Below are 17298 nucleotides of genomic sequence, written 5' to 3' on the forward strand. Positions count from 1 at the left end.
TATTCAGAAATAAAGGGCTGGGCACACGTAGCTGATTTCAGGAACTGATTTCCAAATCAGCGCCGATTTTAAAGGAAATCGGCGTCGATTTGAGGTTGACAAATTTTCAACAGATTTACAAAATCAGCGCTGATTTTCATCATGATCATCACCAAAAAACAGGGATACAAATAAATGGTCAGCCAGAGGTATCTGTGGTGAAAGACCCGACTACTGAGCTTGAGAATTAACTGAGAACTAAGCTAGGATTAATCAAGTAACTATCAATAGACTGCAGTTGACTATTTGTGTCCATGATTTTTTGTTTTGAAAATTTGGCGCAATAAAATTTTCTTTCAACCAAATTTTTCTTACCGCTATCGTTTGTCCACTGATGCTGAAATCAGTTCCTGAAATCAGCTACGTGTGCCTAGCCCTTAACAGAAAACATTATTTTATAGTTACTACACATAGTTATGTCATAGTGTTTACTTGTGTCTTGGAAGGTAAACAAAAAGGTTATGCATATTGCATTTATATTCATATTCTATATGATTTGGTATTTTGTATTCATTTTTATTTATACTTATATTTATATCTCAATGTGGAATAACATTCAATTCCATTCACTGAGAGATACATACTCATAATTACACACAATAATTGTTTGCTCATTGCTTCTTTTCAAGTATTTTTTAAGCTCATTTCATCTCTTAAGAAGGACACTATAAATATAATTGTCTCTTTATTAGGCTATTAGGCTTATTATGGTTTTGATGAAATTACCATGGAAACATTTTATCTATATATATATATATATATATATATATATATATATATATATATATATATATATATATATATATATATATATATATATATATATATATATATATATGTAGATAGTAAGTCTTTTCCAAACCCAAATAAATCGCAAAAATTCTTGGATCTGGGCCAACAGAAATATTTTTGGAAATATTATCCAGAGACAACCCTTCTAAAATTTTAAAATAGCTACAATAGAACAAAACTCTTACTTTATTCTTATCAGACGAATTCTATTTAATAGACTTTTAAATTCGCTCTCAGTTTAGTACCATAGCAACCACCCTTTTTGTACTCATTTTTCACAGATCATAATGACATTTTGATGAACTGTTTTACTTCCTAAACTTTAGATGTCACCGAGGAGCCGCGAACCACCCCCCCCCCCCCAAAAAAAAAATAAAAAAATAAATCAAAAAAAAAAAACACGACACGTGCACAGAACCCATAGATCTATTTCCACCGACCGTCCTTACAAAAATTGCCACGAAAAATTTGAATAAAAATTGTGTATCCACTTGCTAGCTAAGGAACAATGTCGGGGAAAATTGTTGATTAATTTTTTTAGTATGAATTTAAATGACAAAAAACAAAAAAGAAACTTCGTATAGAAATAAAAAATGAACATCTTTTGTGTTTTTAAGTTTAGAATTACATTTTACACTTTTTTTTATAGTTTTGAAAGCTGTTTTAAATAGTGTTTTGTACTTGAAGTTCTTTTTCTACCCAGTCACATTTGTAAATTGTAAAAGTTTGTACAGGTTTAGAGCCACTTTTTACCGTTCATATAAAATTTTACCCTTAGCTTTAGTATATTCGGTAAAATTGTAGGGTAATAGCTCAGTTTATGTCTAGTTCTTAACTAAATATAAATTCATTACGTTAAAAACAATCTTATTTATTAGGTGTTCATACATAATTTCAGTTTAATGGAATTCTAGCCCTCCCTCTTAGCACAGGGATATATTCCTAGACTGAAGACTAAGTTTGTCAAGCACCTCTTTCAAATCAGAGGAAAGGGTGTTAAACAAAGGACCGAATCTTTGAAAATTCCGCACACAATTAATGAGAGTAGAGAATTTTCTTCTAAAATACCGAATAAGACAGATGATTTTTATCCTCTTCCAGTATAGCATCTTTAATAGAACATAGTGTTTCTCAGAAGAAAATACTTTCTATTCCTTCAAAAATATTGTTTGTCCCTTACTTCAAAACTACTCCTGATAACTTAACGAAAAGATCGGCAACTTATAGCAACTTGATTTGTGCCATTGTTCCAGGTCTGAGGCAACTTCAAATTCTTCTGTGCTCACGGTTGTATTCTTTCTTATTCTGTATTCTATTCCCATTGTTTTGTTGTCTTATTTGAGGCACAACTTAGTTGTTATAGTTTACACATAATAGTTGTGGGAGTTTACATAGTTAGGTCACATTCTTAGTGGTTAACCTAGGGCCATATACAGGGCTTGGAAGTAAGCAAGTGTGACAGCACTAGGTCCTTAAGGTCCAAACCGGCAGTGCTGATCTCTGTTTCATGGCCCTCCAGCCAGGAAGTGCAATGGGGGTTGAGGGGCAGCCAGCCGGTGCTTTCCAACATCCTTCCTGCTTACCTCTCCCAGATTTCTCCAGGTACCAATTCCTAGAGCAGGGTCGACTCTGGCTGAGCTTAAAGAATCATGCCACTGACCCCCGTCACAGGAATCGAGCCCGTGCCCTTCGGACAAAGGATTCCCAACCCAGCACGCCAACCACTTAGCCAGGACGGCTCTGATACTCAAATAAACTAAAAGTTCACACCAGATTAGAGGTTAGAGGATTTTTGACAACTTATTAGTTTATACGGTTGAATTAGGAAAATGAAACTTCCAAGAACGTATCTGTAGTCCAAATTGAAGTATTTTGGCAGTTTTTCTTTTTGTGCATCTGGATTGTGTGGTACTTGTGTGTTTAGCCTAGGGCTATAACCAGGGCTTGGGGGTGTATTAAAAGATGGTAATCTTGTACAGTCACTCCCCATCTAAATTAGCTACAATAACAAAAAATTATCATTTTAATCTCATATGAGATACTCTATTTAGTTGATTTTAAAAGTCACTTTCATTTTAATTGCACAACCCCATGCCCCTCTCCAATACCTAGATATAGTCTAACGCTTTATTCAGAAAATAAATGGTTTTATCGGTTTGTGTTCTTTCTAGTACTTATTTCTAACAAATAATGGCGATTTGGTAATTTAAAATAATGGCGAAAATAAAAAAAAACATTGGATATATTCTAGGTCCTTACACAGGCATTAGGACAGAGACTGGTATGCAATTAAACTGAAAATTACAACAAGAATCATAGGCAGCGCGCCAGCGCTGCCTAAGTAAAGAACGATGTGGCCACAATGTGTTTTTTTCTTCTTTCTTCGATAGGAACTTCGTATCGAGGAGTTGTCGTAGAAACTTCGAAAAGGGCTCATTCGATTGGAAATCGGTGTGGCTAGTGCCCTTTTTAATAGTCGAAAGTGATTGGAGGGCAACTAGCCCCCCCACGCCCATCATTCCACCAAACACGTCCAATAAAAATTTTGAGATAGCCATTTTGTTCAGCGTAGATAATTTCCACATAGAAAATATGTTTTTGAGGACACTCTCCCACAACCCTCGGGGCAAGGGTTTTAAGTTTGCCCTGGGGGCATATAATGTTTTTAAAGAAGGCATTGTCGTAAAAAACTTCAAAAACGGCTCATTCGATTGGAAATTCAACGCGATAATGACCTTTTTAATAGTCAAAAGTGATTGAGGGGGAACTAGCCCCCCCACGCCCATCATTCCCCTAAACACATCCAATAAAAATTTTGAGATAACCATGTTGTTCAACATAGTTGACTTCCAGATATAAAATAGGTTTTTTAGGAGGGAACTCCCCCCCCAACCCTCAGGGCAAGGATTAAAAATCATGCCCTTGAGACATATGAGGTTTTTATTGAAATCTTTGTCGTAGAAACTTGAAAAAGGGCTCATTCAATTTGAAATTCAAAGGGATAGTACCCGTTATAATAGTCGAAAGTGATTTGAGGGCAACTAACCCTCCTCTCACGGCCATCTTTTCCCCAAATAAATCAAATCAAATCAAGATTTTTAGATAGCCATTTTATTCAACGTAGTTGAAAGTTTTGGAAATTAGGTCTTTAAGGATGACAACCCCTCCCCCCACATCCCTCAGGGCAAGGGTTGTAAGTTATACCCTGCGGCATATTAAGTTTTTATTGAAAGTGTTGTCGTAGACACTTCAAAAGGGCTCATTCAATTGGAAATTGAAAGGGCTAGTGCCTTTTTTAATAGTTGAAAGTGATTGGATAGCGACTAACACCCCTCTCACGCCGACCATTTTCCAAAACACATTCAATCAAAATTTGGAGACATCCATTTTGTTCAACGTAGTTGCACGTTCTGGAAATTAGGTCTTTTAGGATGATAACCCCCATCAGAGTCCTCAGTGCAAGGGTTGTAAGTTATGCCCTGGGGGCATATAAGGTTTATATAGAAAGTTTTTGTATAAATCATAGGCAGCATGATCGCACTGCCTAAGTAAAGAACGGAGACACTCGAGAACGATACAAGAAACAGGGACTAAGTAAAGAGGAGGACACTCCCCCACAACCCTCAGGACAAGGGTTTTAAGTTATGCCCTGAGGGCATGTAAGAACAATGTTGGCACAATGTACCCTTTATTATTTTTTACTTTAGAGCAGGGCACTTCATATGGAAGGGGTCGTCATAGAGACTTCAAAAGAGGATTATTCGATTTGAAATCAAGAGTTCTCGGGCCATTTTTAAAAGTTAAAAGTAATTAGAGGGCAAATAGCCCCCCCCCCCACCCATCATTCCCTGAAACAGATCCAATCAAAATTTCGAGATAGCCATTTTGTTCAACGTAGTTGATTTCCAGGTAGAAAATGTGTTTTTGAGGAGGAGACTCCCCCACAACCCTCAGGGCAAGGGTTTTAAGTTATGCCCTGGGGGCATATAAGGTTTTTATAGAAGGAATTGACGTAAAACTTCAAAATAGGCTCATTCGATTGGAAATTCGAAGGGCTAGTACCCTTTCTAATAGTCGAAAGCGATTGCAAGGCAACTAGCCCCCCCCCCCCACGCCCATCATTCCCCCAAACACATCCAATCAAAGTTTTGAGATAGCCATTTTGTTCAGCGTAGTTGATTTCCAGATAGAAAATATGTTTTTGAGAATGACACTCCCCCACAACCCTCAGGGCGAGGGTTTTAAGTTATGCCCTGGGGGCATATGAGGTTTTTATATAAGGCGTTATCGTAGAAACTTTAAAAAAAGGCTCATTCGATTGGAAATTCAAAGGGCTAGTGCCCTTTTTAAAAAGGCTAGTGCCCTTTTTGGTCGAAAGTGATTGGAGGGCAACTAGCCCCCCCCCCCGTCCCCCACGCCCATTATTCCTCCAAACATATTCAATCCAAATTTTGTGATAGCCATTTTTTTCAGCGTAGTTGATTTCCAGATAGAAAACATATTTTTGAGGAGCACACTTCCCCACAACCCCCAGGGCAAGGATTATAAGTTATGCCCTGGAGGCATATAAGGTTTTTATTGAAATCTTTATCGTAGAAACTTGAAAAAGGGCTTATTCGATCTGAAATTCAAAGGGATAGTACCCTTTTTAATAGTCGAAAGTGATTTGAGGGCAACTAACCCTCCTCTCACGCCCACCTTTTCCCCAAACACATGCAATCAAAATTTTTAGATAGCCATTTTATTCAACGTAGTTGAAAGTTTTGAAAATTAGATCTTTAAGGATGACAACCCCTCTCCCCACAGCCCTCAGATCAAGGGTTGTAAGTTATGCCCTGGGGCAAATAAAGTTTTTATTGAAAGCGTTGTCGTAGAAACTTCAAAAGGACTCATTCAATTGGAAAATGAAAGGGCTAGTGCCTTTTTAATAGTTGAAAGTGATTGGATAGCGACTAAAGCCCCTCTCACCCCCACCATTTTCCAAAACACATCCAATCAAAATTTTGAGACAGCCAATTTGTTCAACGTAGTTGAACGTTCCGGAAATTAGGTCGTTGAGGATGATAACTCCCTCAGAGCACTCAGTACAAGGGTTGTAAGTTATGCCCTGGGGGCATATAAGGTTTTTATAGAAAGTTGTTGTATAAATCAGAGGCAGCACGATTGCGCTGCCTAAGTAAAGAGGAGGACACTCCCCCACAACCCTCCGGGCGAGGGTTTTAAGTTGTGCCCTGGGGGCATATAAGGTTTTTATATAAGGCGTCATCGTAGAAACTTCAAAAAAGGCTCATTCGATTAGAAATTCAAAGGGCTAGTGCCCTTTTTAATGGTCGAAAGTGATTAGAGGGCAACTAGCCCACCCCCACGCCCATCATTTCCCCAAAATTTTGAGATAGCCTTTTTTTTCAGCGTAGTTGATTTCCAGATAGAAAATACATTTTTGAGGAGGACACTCCCCCACAACCCTCAGGGCAAGGGTTAAAAGTCATGCCCTGGGGGCATATAAGTTTTTTATTGAAATATTTGTCATAGAAACATGAAAAAGGGCTCATTCGATTTGAAATTCAAAGGGATAGTACCCTTTTTCATAGTCGAAAGTGATTTGAGGGCAACTAGCCCTCCTCTCACGCCCACCTTTTCCCCAAACACATGCAATAAAAATTTGTAGATAGCCATTTTATTCAACGTAGTTGAAAGTCTTAAAAATTTGGTCTTTAAGGATGACAACCCCTCCCACCACAACCTTTAATGCTGGGGTATTAAATTAGGTTCTGGAGGCATATAGAATTTTTATTAAAGTCATTGTTGACAAAGCTCCAATAGAGTTCATTCTATTGGACATTGAAGGGCACAATGAGCTTTTTGCGAGCCGAAACGGATTGAAGAGCGAACTAATACCCCTCTCATGTCCACCATTTTCCAAAACACATCCAATCAAACTTTTGAGACATTCATTTTGTTCAACGTGGTTGAACGTTCTGGAAATTAGGTCCTTTAGGATGATAACCCCCTCAGAGCACTCAGTGCAAGGGTTGTAAGTTATGCCCTGGGGGCATATAAGGTTTAAATAGAAAGTTGTTGTATAGATCATAGGCAGCAGGATCGCGCTGCCTAAGTAAAGAAGGGGGACACTCGAGAAAGAGACAAGAACCGGGGAGTAAGTAAAGAGGAGGACACCCCCCCACAACCCTCAGGAGAAGTGTTTTAAGTTATACCCTGAGGGCATATAAGAACAATGTTGGCACAATGTATCATACATTATTTTTTTGGTTTAGAGCAGGGCACTTCATATGGAAGGGGTCGTCGTAGACTTCAAAAGGGGCTCATTCAATTGGAAATCGAGAGTTCTAGGGCCCACTTTAATATTCAAAAGTGATTGGAGGGCAACTAGCCCCCCCCCCCTCCCCCACGCCATTCATACCCCCAAACACATCCAATCAAAATTTCGAGATAGCCATTTCGCTCAGCGTAGTCAATTTCCAGATAGAAAATGTGTTTTTGAGGAGGACACTCCCCCACAACCCTCAGGGCAAGGGTTTTAAGTTATGCCCTGGGGGCATATAAGAAAGATGTTGGCACAATGTATTATTTATTAATTTTTTCCTTTAGAGCAGGGCACTTCGTATCGAAGAAGTTGTCGTAGAAACTTCGAAAAGCGCTCATTCAATTGGAAATTGGAGTGGTTTGTGCCCTTTTTAATAGCCGAAAGTGATTGAAAGGTGACCAACACCCCTCTCACGCCCACCTTTTCCCCAAACACATCCAATCAAAATTTTGAGATAGCCGTGTTGTTTAACGTAGTTGAAAGTTCTGGAAATTCGGTCTTAGAGGGTTGTAATTTATGCCCTGGGGGCATATAAGGTGTTTATAGAAAGCGTTGTCGTTTCCAAAAGGGTTCATTCGATTGGAAATCGAAAGGCCTAGTGCCCTTTTTAATAGTCGAAAGTGATTGGAAGGTTTGACATTTCTATAGGTGAAATCGAAGTGGGTATAATGTATTATTTTTTGTTGTTGTTGTTGATTAGACCAGGGCACTTCGTATCGAAGGAATTGTCGTGGGAACTTCGAAAAGGGCTCATTCGATTGAAAATAGAAAGGGCTGATGCCCTTTTTAATAGTCGAAAGTGATTTGAGGGCAACTAAACCCCCTTCCACTTCCACCCTCCCACGCCAATCCTCCCATTTCTGCTCTTAAAATTTAACCAAATCAAAATAGCGTAAATGTATCCAAGCTATCAAAGAAAGTAAACAGATTTTTTTGCGAATGGTATCAAGTTTTCCATTTCAGGTCAACTAGAGGAGGTATGAAACCCCTATGCCTACCCAAGGCCAGAACAAATTTGTACTTTACTGAAAAAATACAAATGAATGTGCATTGTCAGTTTAATATACATATACTGATATTTAGTAATCAAAATGTTAGTATTATTTGATTTATTAAAGTTGTAAAAGTAAAAAACATTTATATTTTTTCAGTAAAGTGCAAATTTTATTCTGGCCTTGGGAAGACGTAGGGGTTTTGCGCCCAACTTATGTTAATTTCTGCTCGTTTTGAGTTTGACTCGGTTAATTATTGTAATTTCTGTTCGTTTTTGCGTTTCATTTATTTATCGATACTGATTTTTGGTAGTTTCACGCTTGGTAGATTATTTGATTTTATTTTTGCTCATTTTTTGTTTAATGGAGTTCTTTACTTTTCTTTGAAAAACTTATTTTGTGGAAAAAGTTTTTTAAATTAATTAATTAAATAAACTTTCTCTTATAAGACTGAAATAAGAATTTTGATGTTATTGTTGTTAATTTAGAAATTTAATCTTTGCGCAAGATTGCTTTACTTTTCCTTAAGTAGCGCAAAGTTAGCTTATATTAAATGAAACTAAATTGACTTAACCGTCAAAATTGTGTAGAACTGGAATGTTAGCCTAGACGCTACTATCCTGTCAAAATTTAAATTTCGATGTAAAATCTGGAAAGTCTTAGGGTTGTTCTTCACCTACCATGAAAAATCTAACTTATATGGAATTGAACTAAGGATTACCATGATAGGTGAAACCAAGATGCTTGCTACTAGAACCACAAGGTTATCCTCGACAAGTCCGGTGGCTGCAATAAGGATTGCACAGACCAAGAGAGCGAAGTAGTCAAAATCCATTTGTCCCAAAATTTCAGCTTCTTTGACAACCTGCTGAACAGGAACGGCAAGTTTGGACACTTTCAAAAATTCTCTTCTTCCTTTTACCCTGTAAAAATGAATAATAATAATAAAATATATCACATTAAATCAAATGTAAACAATCTTCCAAGTATTGAATGTGCACACATCATCTATTAATTGCAAAACGTAAAAGTATAGAGAGGAACAGCCCCCTCCCCCTAAAGAAAAATCGAAAAATACTGGCCAAGAATTACTTTTAAGCATGTATTTATTTAGTTACGACCCACAAGAGGCATACAAAAAAAAAAATTAAAATACACTGAAAGACCAGAAACAAAATGATCAGCAAAGCGAGATCCTCCTGCAACAGGAAACTATGAGTCACCCTAGAATCCTAAAGCCTTCTTCCTGGCCATTTTCCTGACAAGTCCAAGTCTCCTTACTGACAAGTCCATTAGGTTGAGGTGGCTAGGGCACGTTGTGCGGATGAAGGAGACAGATTACCAAAGATTGTTCTTTTCGGCCATCCGTCTAGGGCTAAACAGAAATCAGGTCGTCCTTGTCTGGGGTGGGAGAACGTCATTAAAAGGAAATTATTAAAGGAAATGGGAATTTCTTGGGAGGGTGTAAACAGGAGGCTTTGAATAGATCGGGATGGAGGAGGAGCGTGCGTGGCAGCGTTAGCCTCAGGCGGCTTGGTGCTGCGGTGAGTTGTTGTTAGTAGTAGTAGTAGTATCACACCAGTCATGGGATATATATGTCCTCTTTTTGCTGGTGCCCCAATTAGCCATATTCCTCCTCTAGAACGTGTCCAAAACCAAGAAGTCCGCGCAGCAATTACTAGCAACTCTGACCAAACCACTGCAGTCGATCCAGAATCATTTTGACACGGTCTCAATGTCAGTGTTATACAAATACATATACTGCCCTCAATCTGAGGAGGCACTGAAACACGTTCCAAACAGAATAAAGCCTTTGCGATCAACTCGTCATAGTACAGATCGACAGAACAACCTTTGCATGGCAAATCCACCATGAACATTTGAAGACCAGTTTCGAACGACGATTCGTCACCACATGGTTAGCAAGGTCATAACCACAGGGTAAGCAAAGATAACCCAGGAAAATCCTTCTCTTGAGGCGTTCAAGAGAAGTGATAATACCTCAAATGTAAAAAGTGAGGTAATTACCAGGACTAGCGACATCACTTGTGATGGAGCCATGAAGCCTGTATTGGAAAAAAAATATATGATAAAAGCATAAAATCCCAACAATAAAAGTAAAAAGAAAAAAACTAGCCATTAGGAAACCAGATAAAAACTGAAACGCAGGCTCATTCTTATCAGAGGCAACAATATAGCGTTGCCTATAATAAAGGCCATACGGCTCCAATGCTTTATTATTATTTATTCATTATTTTCTTTTTCCCAGAGGCACTTCAATATGGAAGGGGTCGTCGTAGAAACTTCAATGGGGGCTCATTCGATTAGACATCGAGAGTTCTAGTACCGTTTTTAATAGTCGAAAGTGATTGGTGGGCAACTAGCCCCACACACGCCCATCATACCCCCAATTATATCTAATCACAATTTTGAGATAGCCATTTTGTTCAGCGTAGTTGATTTCCAGATAGAAAATATATTTTTGAGGAGGAAACTCCCCCACAACCCTCAGGCCAAGGGTTTTAAGTTATGCCCTAGGGGCACATAAGGTTTTTATTGAAGGCCTTGTCGTAGAAACTTCAAAAAAGGCTCATTCGATTGGAAATTGATAGGGCTAGTGCCCTTTTTAATAGTCGAAAGTGATTGGGAGGGCAACTAGCCCCCCCACGCCCATCATTCCCCCAGACACATCAAATCAAAATTTTGAGATAGTCATTTTGTTCGGCGTAGTTAATTTCCAGATAGTAAATATGTTTTTGAGGAGGAAACTCAACAACAACCCTCAGGGCAAGGATTTTAAGTTATGCCCTGGGGCATATAGGGTTTTATAGAAGGCATTGTCGTAGAAACTTGAAAAAAGGCTCATTCGATTGGAAATTCAAAGGTAATAGTCGAAAGTGATTGAAGGGCAACTAGCTTCCCCCCATGCCCATCATTCACCAAAAAACATCCAATCAAAATTTTTAGATAGCCATTTTGTTCAGCGTAGTTGATTTCCAGATAGACAATATGTTTTTGAGGAGGACACTCCCCCACACCCCTCTCACGCCCACCTTTTCCCCAAACACATCCAATCAAAATTTTGAGATAGCCATTTTATTAAACGTGGTTTAAGTTCTGGAAATTAGGTCTTTGAGGATGACAACTTCCCCACAGCCCTCAGGGCAAGGGTTATAAGTTATGCCCTGGGGTCATATAAGGTTTTGTATAGACAACGTTGTTGTAGAAACTTCAGAAAGGGCTCATTCGATTGGAAATTTGAATGGCTAGTTCCCTTTTTAATAGTCGAAAGTGATTCTAAGGCAACTGACACGCCTTCCACGCCCACCATTCCCCAAACACATCCAATCGAAATGTTGATATAGCCATTTTGTTCAATGTAGTTGAAAGTTCTGGAAATTATATGTTTGAGCACGACACTCATCCCACAGTCTTCAGGGGCAAGGGTTAGAAGTTATGCCCTGAGGGCATATATGGTTCTTATGGAAGGAATGCTCGTATAAACTTCAGAGAGAGCTGATTTGATTGGAAATTAAAAGTTCTAGATCAACTTTTAAGCGTCAAAAGATATTGGAGGGTAACCAGCTCCCCCCCCCCCAAACCCATTTTTCCTAAATGCATCCAATAAAAATTTTAAGATAGCTATTTTGTTAAAAATCATTCAAAGATGATATAACAAAAATTCCGGTGTCGACACAACCTACCAGGGCCCGGGGGCAGGCGTTGTAAGTTATACCCAGGGGGCATATATGGGTCTTATGGAAGGGATGCTCGTTTTAACTTCAGAGGGATCATTTGATTGGAAATTGAAAGTTCTAGTTCACTTTTTAAGAGTCAAAAGAGATTGAAGAGCACCTAGCCAACGCCCCCCCCCCGCCACGCCCTTTTTTCCTCAAACCCATCCGATAAGAACTTTGAGATAGCTTTTTTTAAAATAGTTCAAGGATCATATAACGAAAACTCAGGGGTCAAAACAGCTCCCCAGGGCCCGAGGACAGGTGTTGTAAGTTATGCTCTGGGGGAAATATATGGTTCTTATTGAAGGCATGCTCTTAAAAAAATTCAGAGATGGCTCATTTGATTGGAAATTGAAAGTTCTAGTTCATTTTTTAGAGTCAAAAAGGATTGAAGGGCAACTAACCCCCCCCCCCCACCGCCTTTTCCCCAAATGCATCCAATAAAAATTTTGAGATAGCCATTAAGTTAAAAATTGCTCAAAAGTCAGATAAAAAAAAACTCAGGTGTTGTCACAACCCCTCAGGGCCCGGGGGCAGGCGTTGTAAGTTATGCCCTGGGGTATATATTGTTCTTATTAAAAGGATGCTCGTATAAACTTCAGACAGCGCTCATTTGACTGGATACTGAAAGTTCGAGCTCACTTTTTAATATTCAAAATAGATCCGAGGGCAACTGGCCCCCCCCCCCTCACAGCTTCTTTTTCAAAATCTATTTAATGAAAATTTTGAGATAGAGATTTTGTTAAAAATAGTTCAAAGGTCGGATGAGAAAAAATCCAGTTTCAATAGAACCCCCCAGGGCACAGGGGAAGGTGTTCTAAGTTACGCTCTAAGGGCATGTATGGTTCTTATGAAAGGGATGCTCGTATAAATTATAGATAGGGCTCGTTTTATGGGAAATTAAAAGTTTTTTTTCATTTGTCAAGAGGCAAAAGTGTCAAACTAGCCCCCCCCCCCATGCTCTTTTTCTCCGCGCCCGACTGCTAAGACTTTCGTGGTAGCCACTGTTTTGGAATTTTTTCAAAATTATATAACAAACACGCCCCCCGGAACCCGGGGGATAGGCGTTGTAAGTGTTGTCCTGGGGGCGTATCTGGTTCTTATGAAAGGGATTCTCGTATAAATGTCAGAGGGGGTTCATTTGATGGGAAATTTAAAGTTCTATTTCAATTTTTAAAAGTCAAAACATATCCGAGGGCAACTCGCCCCCCCCCCCGCACCTCCTTATTTCCCCAAGCCCATCCGACAAAATTTTTATAATAGCCATTCCATTAAAAATAGTTTAAAGGTCACATAAGAAAAATTCCTGTGTCGATGGAACCCGCCAGGGCCCGGAGGGCTCATTTAATTGGAAATTGAAAGTTCTTGTTCACTTTTTAAGAGTCAAAAGAGATCGGAGGGTAAATAGCCCCCCCCCACCCTCCTCCACGCCCTAAATGCCTCCGATAAAAATTTTGAGATAGACATTTTGTTAAAAATAGTTCAAAGTTCTGATAACAAAAAAACTCTGGTGTCGATACAGCCCCCCCAGGGCCCGGGGGTAGGCGTTGTAAGTTATGCCATGGGGGTATATATGGTTGTTATGGAAGGGATGATCGTATAAACTTCTTAGACGGCTCATTTGATTGGAAATTGAAAGTTGTAATTCACTTTTTAAGAGTCAAAAGTGATTGGATGGCAGCTAGCCTCCCCCCCACTCCATTTATTTTTTTCACAGAGGCATTTCATATAGCAGGGGTCGTCGTATAAACTTCAAAGGGGGCTCATTCGATTGGAAATCGAGATTCCTAGTGCCCTTTTTAAGAGTCAAAAATGATCAGAGGGCAACTGCCCCCCAAAAGCCCTTTTTCCCCAAATAAATCTGATAAAAAATTTGAGGTAGCCATTTTGCTAAAAATAGTGCAAAGGTCAGATAAGAAAAACTCCTGTGTCAAGACACCCCCCCCCCCAGGGCCCGGGGAAGATGTTGTAAGTATTGCTCTGGGGGCATATATGGTTCTTATGGAAGGTTTGCTCGTATAAACTTCAGAGAGGGTTCATTTGAATGGAAATTAAAAGTTGTAGTTCATTTCCTTAGAGTGAAAAAAGATCGGAGGGCAACTAGCCCCTCCCGCCCTCCATGCCTTTGGGTGTATCGGATGGATAAACCCATCCGATAAAAATTTCAGGTGACCATTTTGTTAAATGTAGTTCAACCATCAGATATTAAACCTCCAGGGTCGACACAACCCCCCAGGGTCCAGGAACAAGCGTTGTAAGTTATACTCAGGGGATATAAATGGTTCTTATAGAAGGGATACTCGTATAAACTTCAGAGAGGGCTCATTTGATTGAAAATAGAAAGTTTTAGTTCACTTTTAAAGAGTCAAAAGAGACCGAAGCTTAATCTAGTCCCCCATGCCCTTTTTCCCCAAACCCATCCGATAAAATTTTGAGATAGCAATTTTGTTAAAAAATAGTTCAAACATCAGATAATAAAAACTCTGAGGTTGACACAAACCCATTTTTTCACTTTGATATTGTTAATTTGAAATCAGTCTGATACTTTAATGAATATTTGACTTTTTTTTAAGTTTGAGTTTGAAATAAGGAATTTTTAAAAACTTGAATTTTTTTGCAATCAAAAACGATTAAAAATTATAAAAAAAACTTTCCGAAAAATAAGTTTTTCAAAGAAAAGTAAAGGCCATTTTAAATTTAAGCTCAGCACATACAAATACCTTTTAAAATTTAAACTCAAAAAGACCAGAAATTACTAGAAAAGAATAAATGAAACCCAAAACGAACAGAAATTAAATAAACAATCAAAGCAAAAACATAAAAACAAGTAATAATATAAACGAATAAATGGATCTTAAAGTGAGAAATGATTAGATTGAATATGAAAATCAAGCTTAAAACGAAATTAAATATTTTTCTATGGAAATATAAATGAAACTTAAAACGAACAGAAATTAAATAAACAATCAATGCAAACAAACATACAGTAGATATTAATGTAAATTAATAAATAAATCTTAAAACGAGTAAAACTTAAATTGTTGAATATGCAAATCAAGCTTGAAACAAACAAAAATCACCACAAACAAGAGTTAGGGTATGACCTCCTTCTCTCACTGTAAAAGTCTAAAACCTACTGACTCATTGGCGCTTTACTGAAATGCGTCTTGAACAGTCTTGGAAAGTATAAACAACATCAAATTGAATATTCGATGTATAATGATATTAGTTGTTGAAAGATCCATCCGTTCAAAAATTTATTTCACTGTAATTGCATTTTTATTTTCAATGCTGTAAGAACTAGAAAAGAAAATATTTGTAATGTAATCCGTTTTCAGTTAAGCGCCGATGACGCAGCAGGCTTTTGGTTTTTATTTACAGTTACGAAAGGAGGCAGTATCCAAACACTTCTTTGTAGGGAAACTATATTCGTCTTTAACAACTTTAAACAGAGCTAGTAAATTAAACTGAATATTTGATGTATAATGATATTAATTGCTGAAAGCTCATCAGTTCAAAATGTTGCTATAATTTTAATGTTTATTTTCAATATTAAGTACAAAAGAAAATATTTGTCATAAAATTGGTTTTCAGTAAAGCGCCAATGACGCAGTAGGTTTTAGACAAGTTGCCACTTGTTTGGAATCTCTTAATATGACCTCTCCGCACCACGTTCTAGGGTGTCTTTCACCCCATTTTTGTAGATTACTAGACTTGGAATATTTTTGATCAGCCTATACCAAAAGTTACTGAAATAATTTCATTCAGCCGACAAATCCTCAATTGCTTCACGGGTGAATCACGTGCACAGTGGGCCGCTAGGCACAGAAGGGCAAAAAATTGTTAAATATGTAGTTTATATTACAATGAACAATGCTGCAAGTTGAACCAAAGAATCTAGTTAAAATAGAACGTATTAATGCATTAAATCTGATAAATTAAGGCCGGCGATAAGATCTCGCCTTCCCTGAAAACGCACAAACAAGGAGGCAAAATTCATTCACAAGAGTGTCATCAAAACGTTAAAAATCGTCAGGAAAGCAAAAACGGGATTGAATAAACGGTAGCTCTGATGCTTGTAGTGGCACTGGTAGCAGGTGTCTATGTCCATAACACACTACGGTGTACCCTGCGACACACCTAATCGTTTTCTGTCTAAATCAGTAAAGACAAACTGAGTGATTGCATCTACTTCTTTCCCACAAATTATTGCTTCAATTATTCTCTCTTTTCTAGATGAGCATTTCCTTCTCCTGTTATCTCTACTGAGTGAGTGAACCCATATCCTGACTTGCATTTACCTTAATTTTTCTGTTCTAATGGGCCCAACGATTGTTTTTCTTTCCCCTTTATAACCTAGTTCATTTTCTTCCCTATTTGTGGTAATATTTTTTTTTCTATTAATGCACAATACTGGCCTACACTTCTCAGATATTCCACAAAAAAAGGTAATTCTAATTTCGTAAGCGACATTGGCCTGCCATCACAAAAAAAAAAGAAAAAAAAAGAAGATAAGTGACAAGGTTAATTAGGACCAACAAAATATTGTGTGTAACGAAAAAATGTTGAAGAAGTTACTTCCTCTTTTAACTCTCCTACTACAAGGATAGGAAAATTTCTTTTGAATATGTATCACCCCCTCGTTCAAACTAAAAAAATGTACGTCAAAAGTTCTAGTGATTTTGTTTCAAAAGTGAAAGAACTTTTGGTCACACCAGATACAACAATTGGTAGTTTTGACGTCGAATCCATGCATACAAATTGTGATCCACAAAAGGCCGAATCACTCTAAAGGAGAAGCTTAGTACTAACCTACTTTTCTCTGATAAATCTACATTAACAAATTGTTTAACAAAGAGTTTTCTTTTGCTCACAATCCTTTATTGCAAAACTTCTTTATAGAGGTATTTCTTACCAACAGACTTCCAAATGGGTGCCCCCCTTTCACCGATAGAAAATGATGTTATCATGGAAAATCTTTTAGAACAGGCTATCTCACAAAGCTTTGATAAGTCATTATTTTGAGGTCGCTTCAAAGATGATATTTTCTATTCGTGGGAACAAGGGGAAGATTCTCTAGAATCCTTGGATTTTCTTAATTCTATGGATATAAAACTTCAATTTACAAAAGAATCAAAGATGAATAGTTATCTTCCTTTTTTAAATGTCCTGATACACCGGAATGACACAGGTTTTAAGTTCAATAAGTCCCTAAGTTCAATAATTCCGGTGTCTACAGAATTCCTTGCTCCTACGGTTTCTGGTACATGGGAAGGACTAAACATCACCATGCGCAAAAAATATATTAGCACTCTATGTCAATTAATAATGCCCTCAAAAAGAAAAAAAAACTTGAAAATTTTGATTCACCCATTGCTCAGCATGTTTATGACCACACGCACCATAATATTTT

The 17298-nt window shown here is 37.9% G+C and overlaps 1 protein-coding gene across 4 annotated transcripts in view; it reads right to left on the reverse strand.

The window, feature by feature from the left end:
- LOC148952462 (uncharacterized) overlaps positions 1-17298 on the reverse strand; it is a 172973-nt gene that overhangs the window by 57621 nt on the left and 98054 nt on the right. For all 4 annotated transcript variants that reach the window (XM_089088962.1, XM_089088963.1, XM_089088965.1 and 1 more), the window contains one exon: positions 8870-9071. In XM_089088962.1, the coding sequence (XP_088945088.1) occupies positions 8870-9071 (202 nt within the window). The remainder of the gene's footprint in view (positions 1-8869; positions 9072-17298) is intronic.

This window comes from Artemia sp. Qi Xiang Cuo, chromosome 5 (genome assembly GCF_049724085.1).
Source record: "Artemia sp. Qi Xiang Cuo chromosome 5, ASM4972408v1, whole genome shotgun sequence".
Taxonomy (NCBI): Eukaryota; Metazoa; Arthropoda; class Branchiopoda; order Anostraca; family Artemiidae; genus Artemia; species Artemia sp. Qi Xiang Cuo.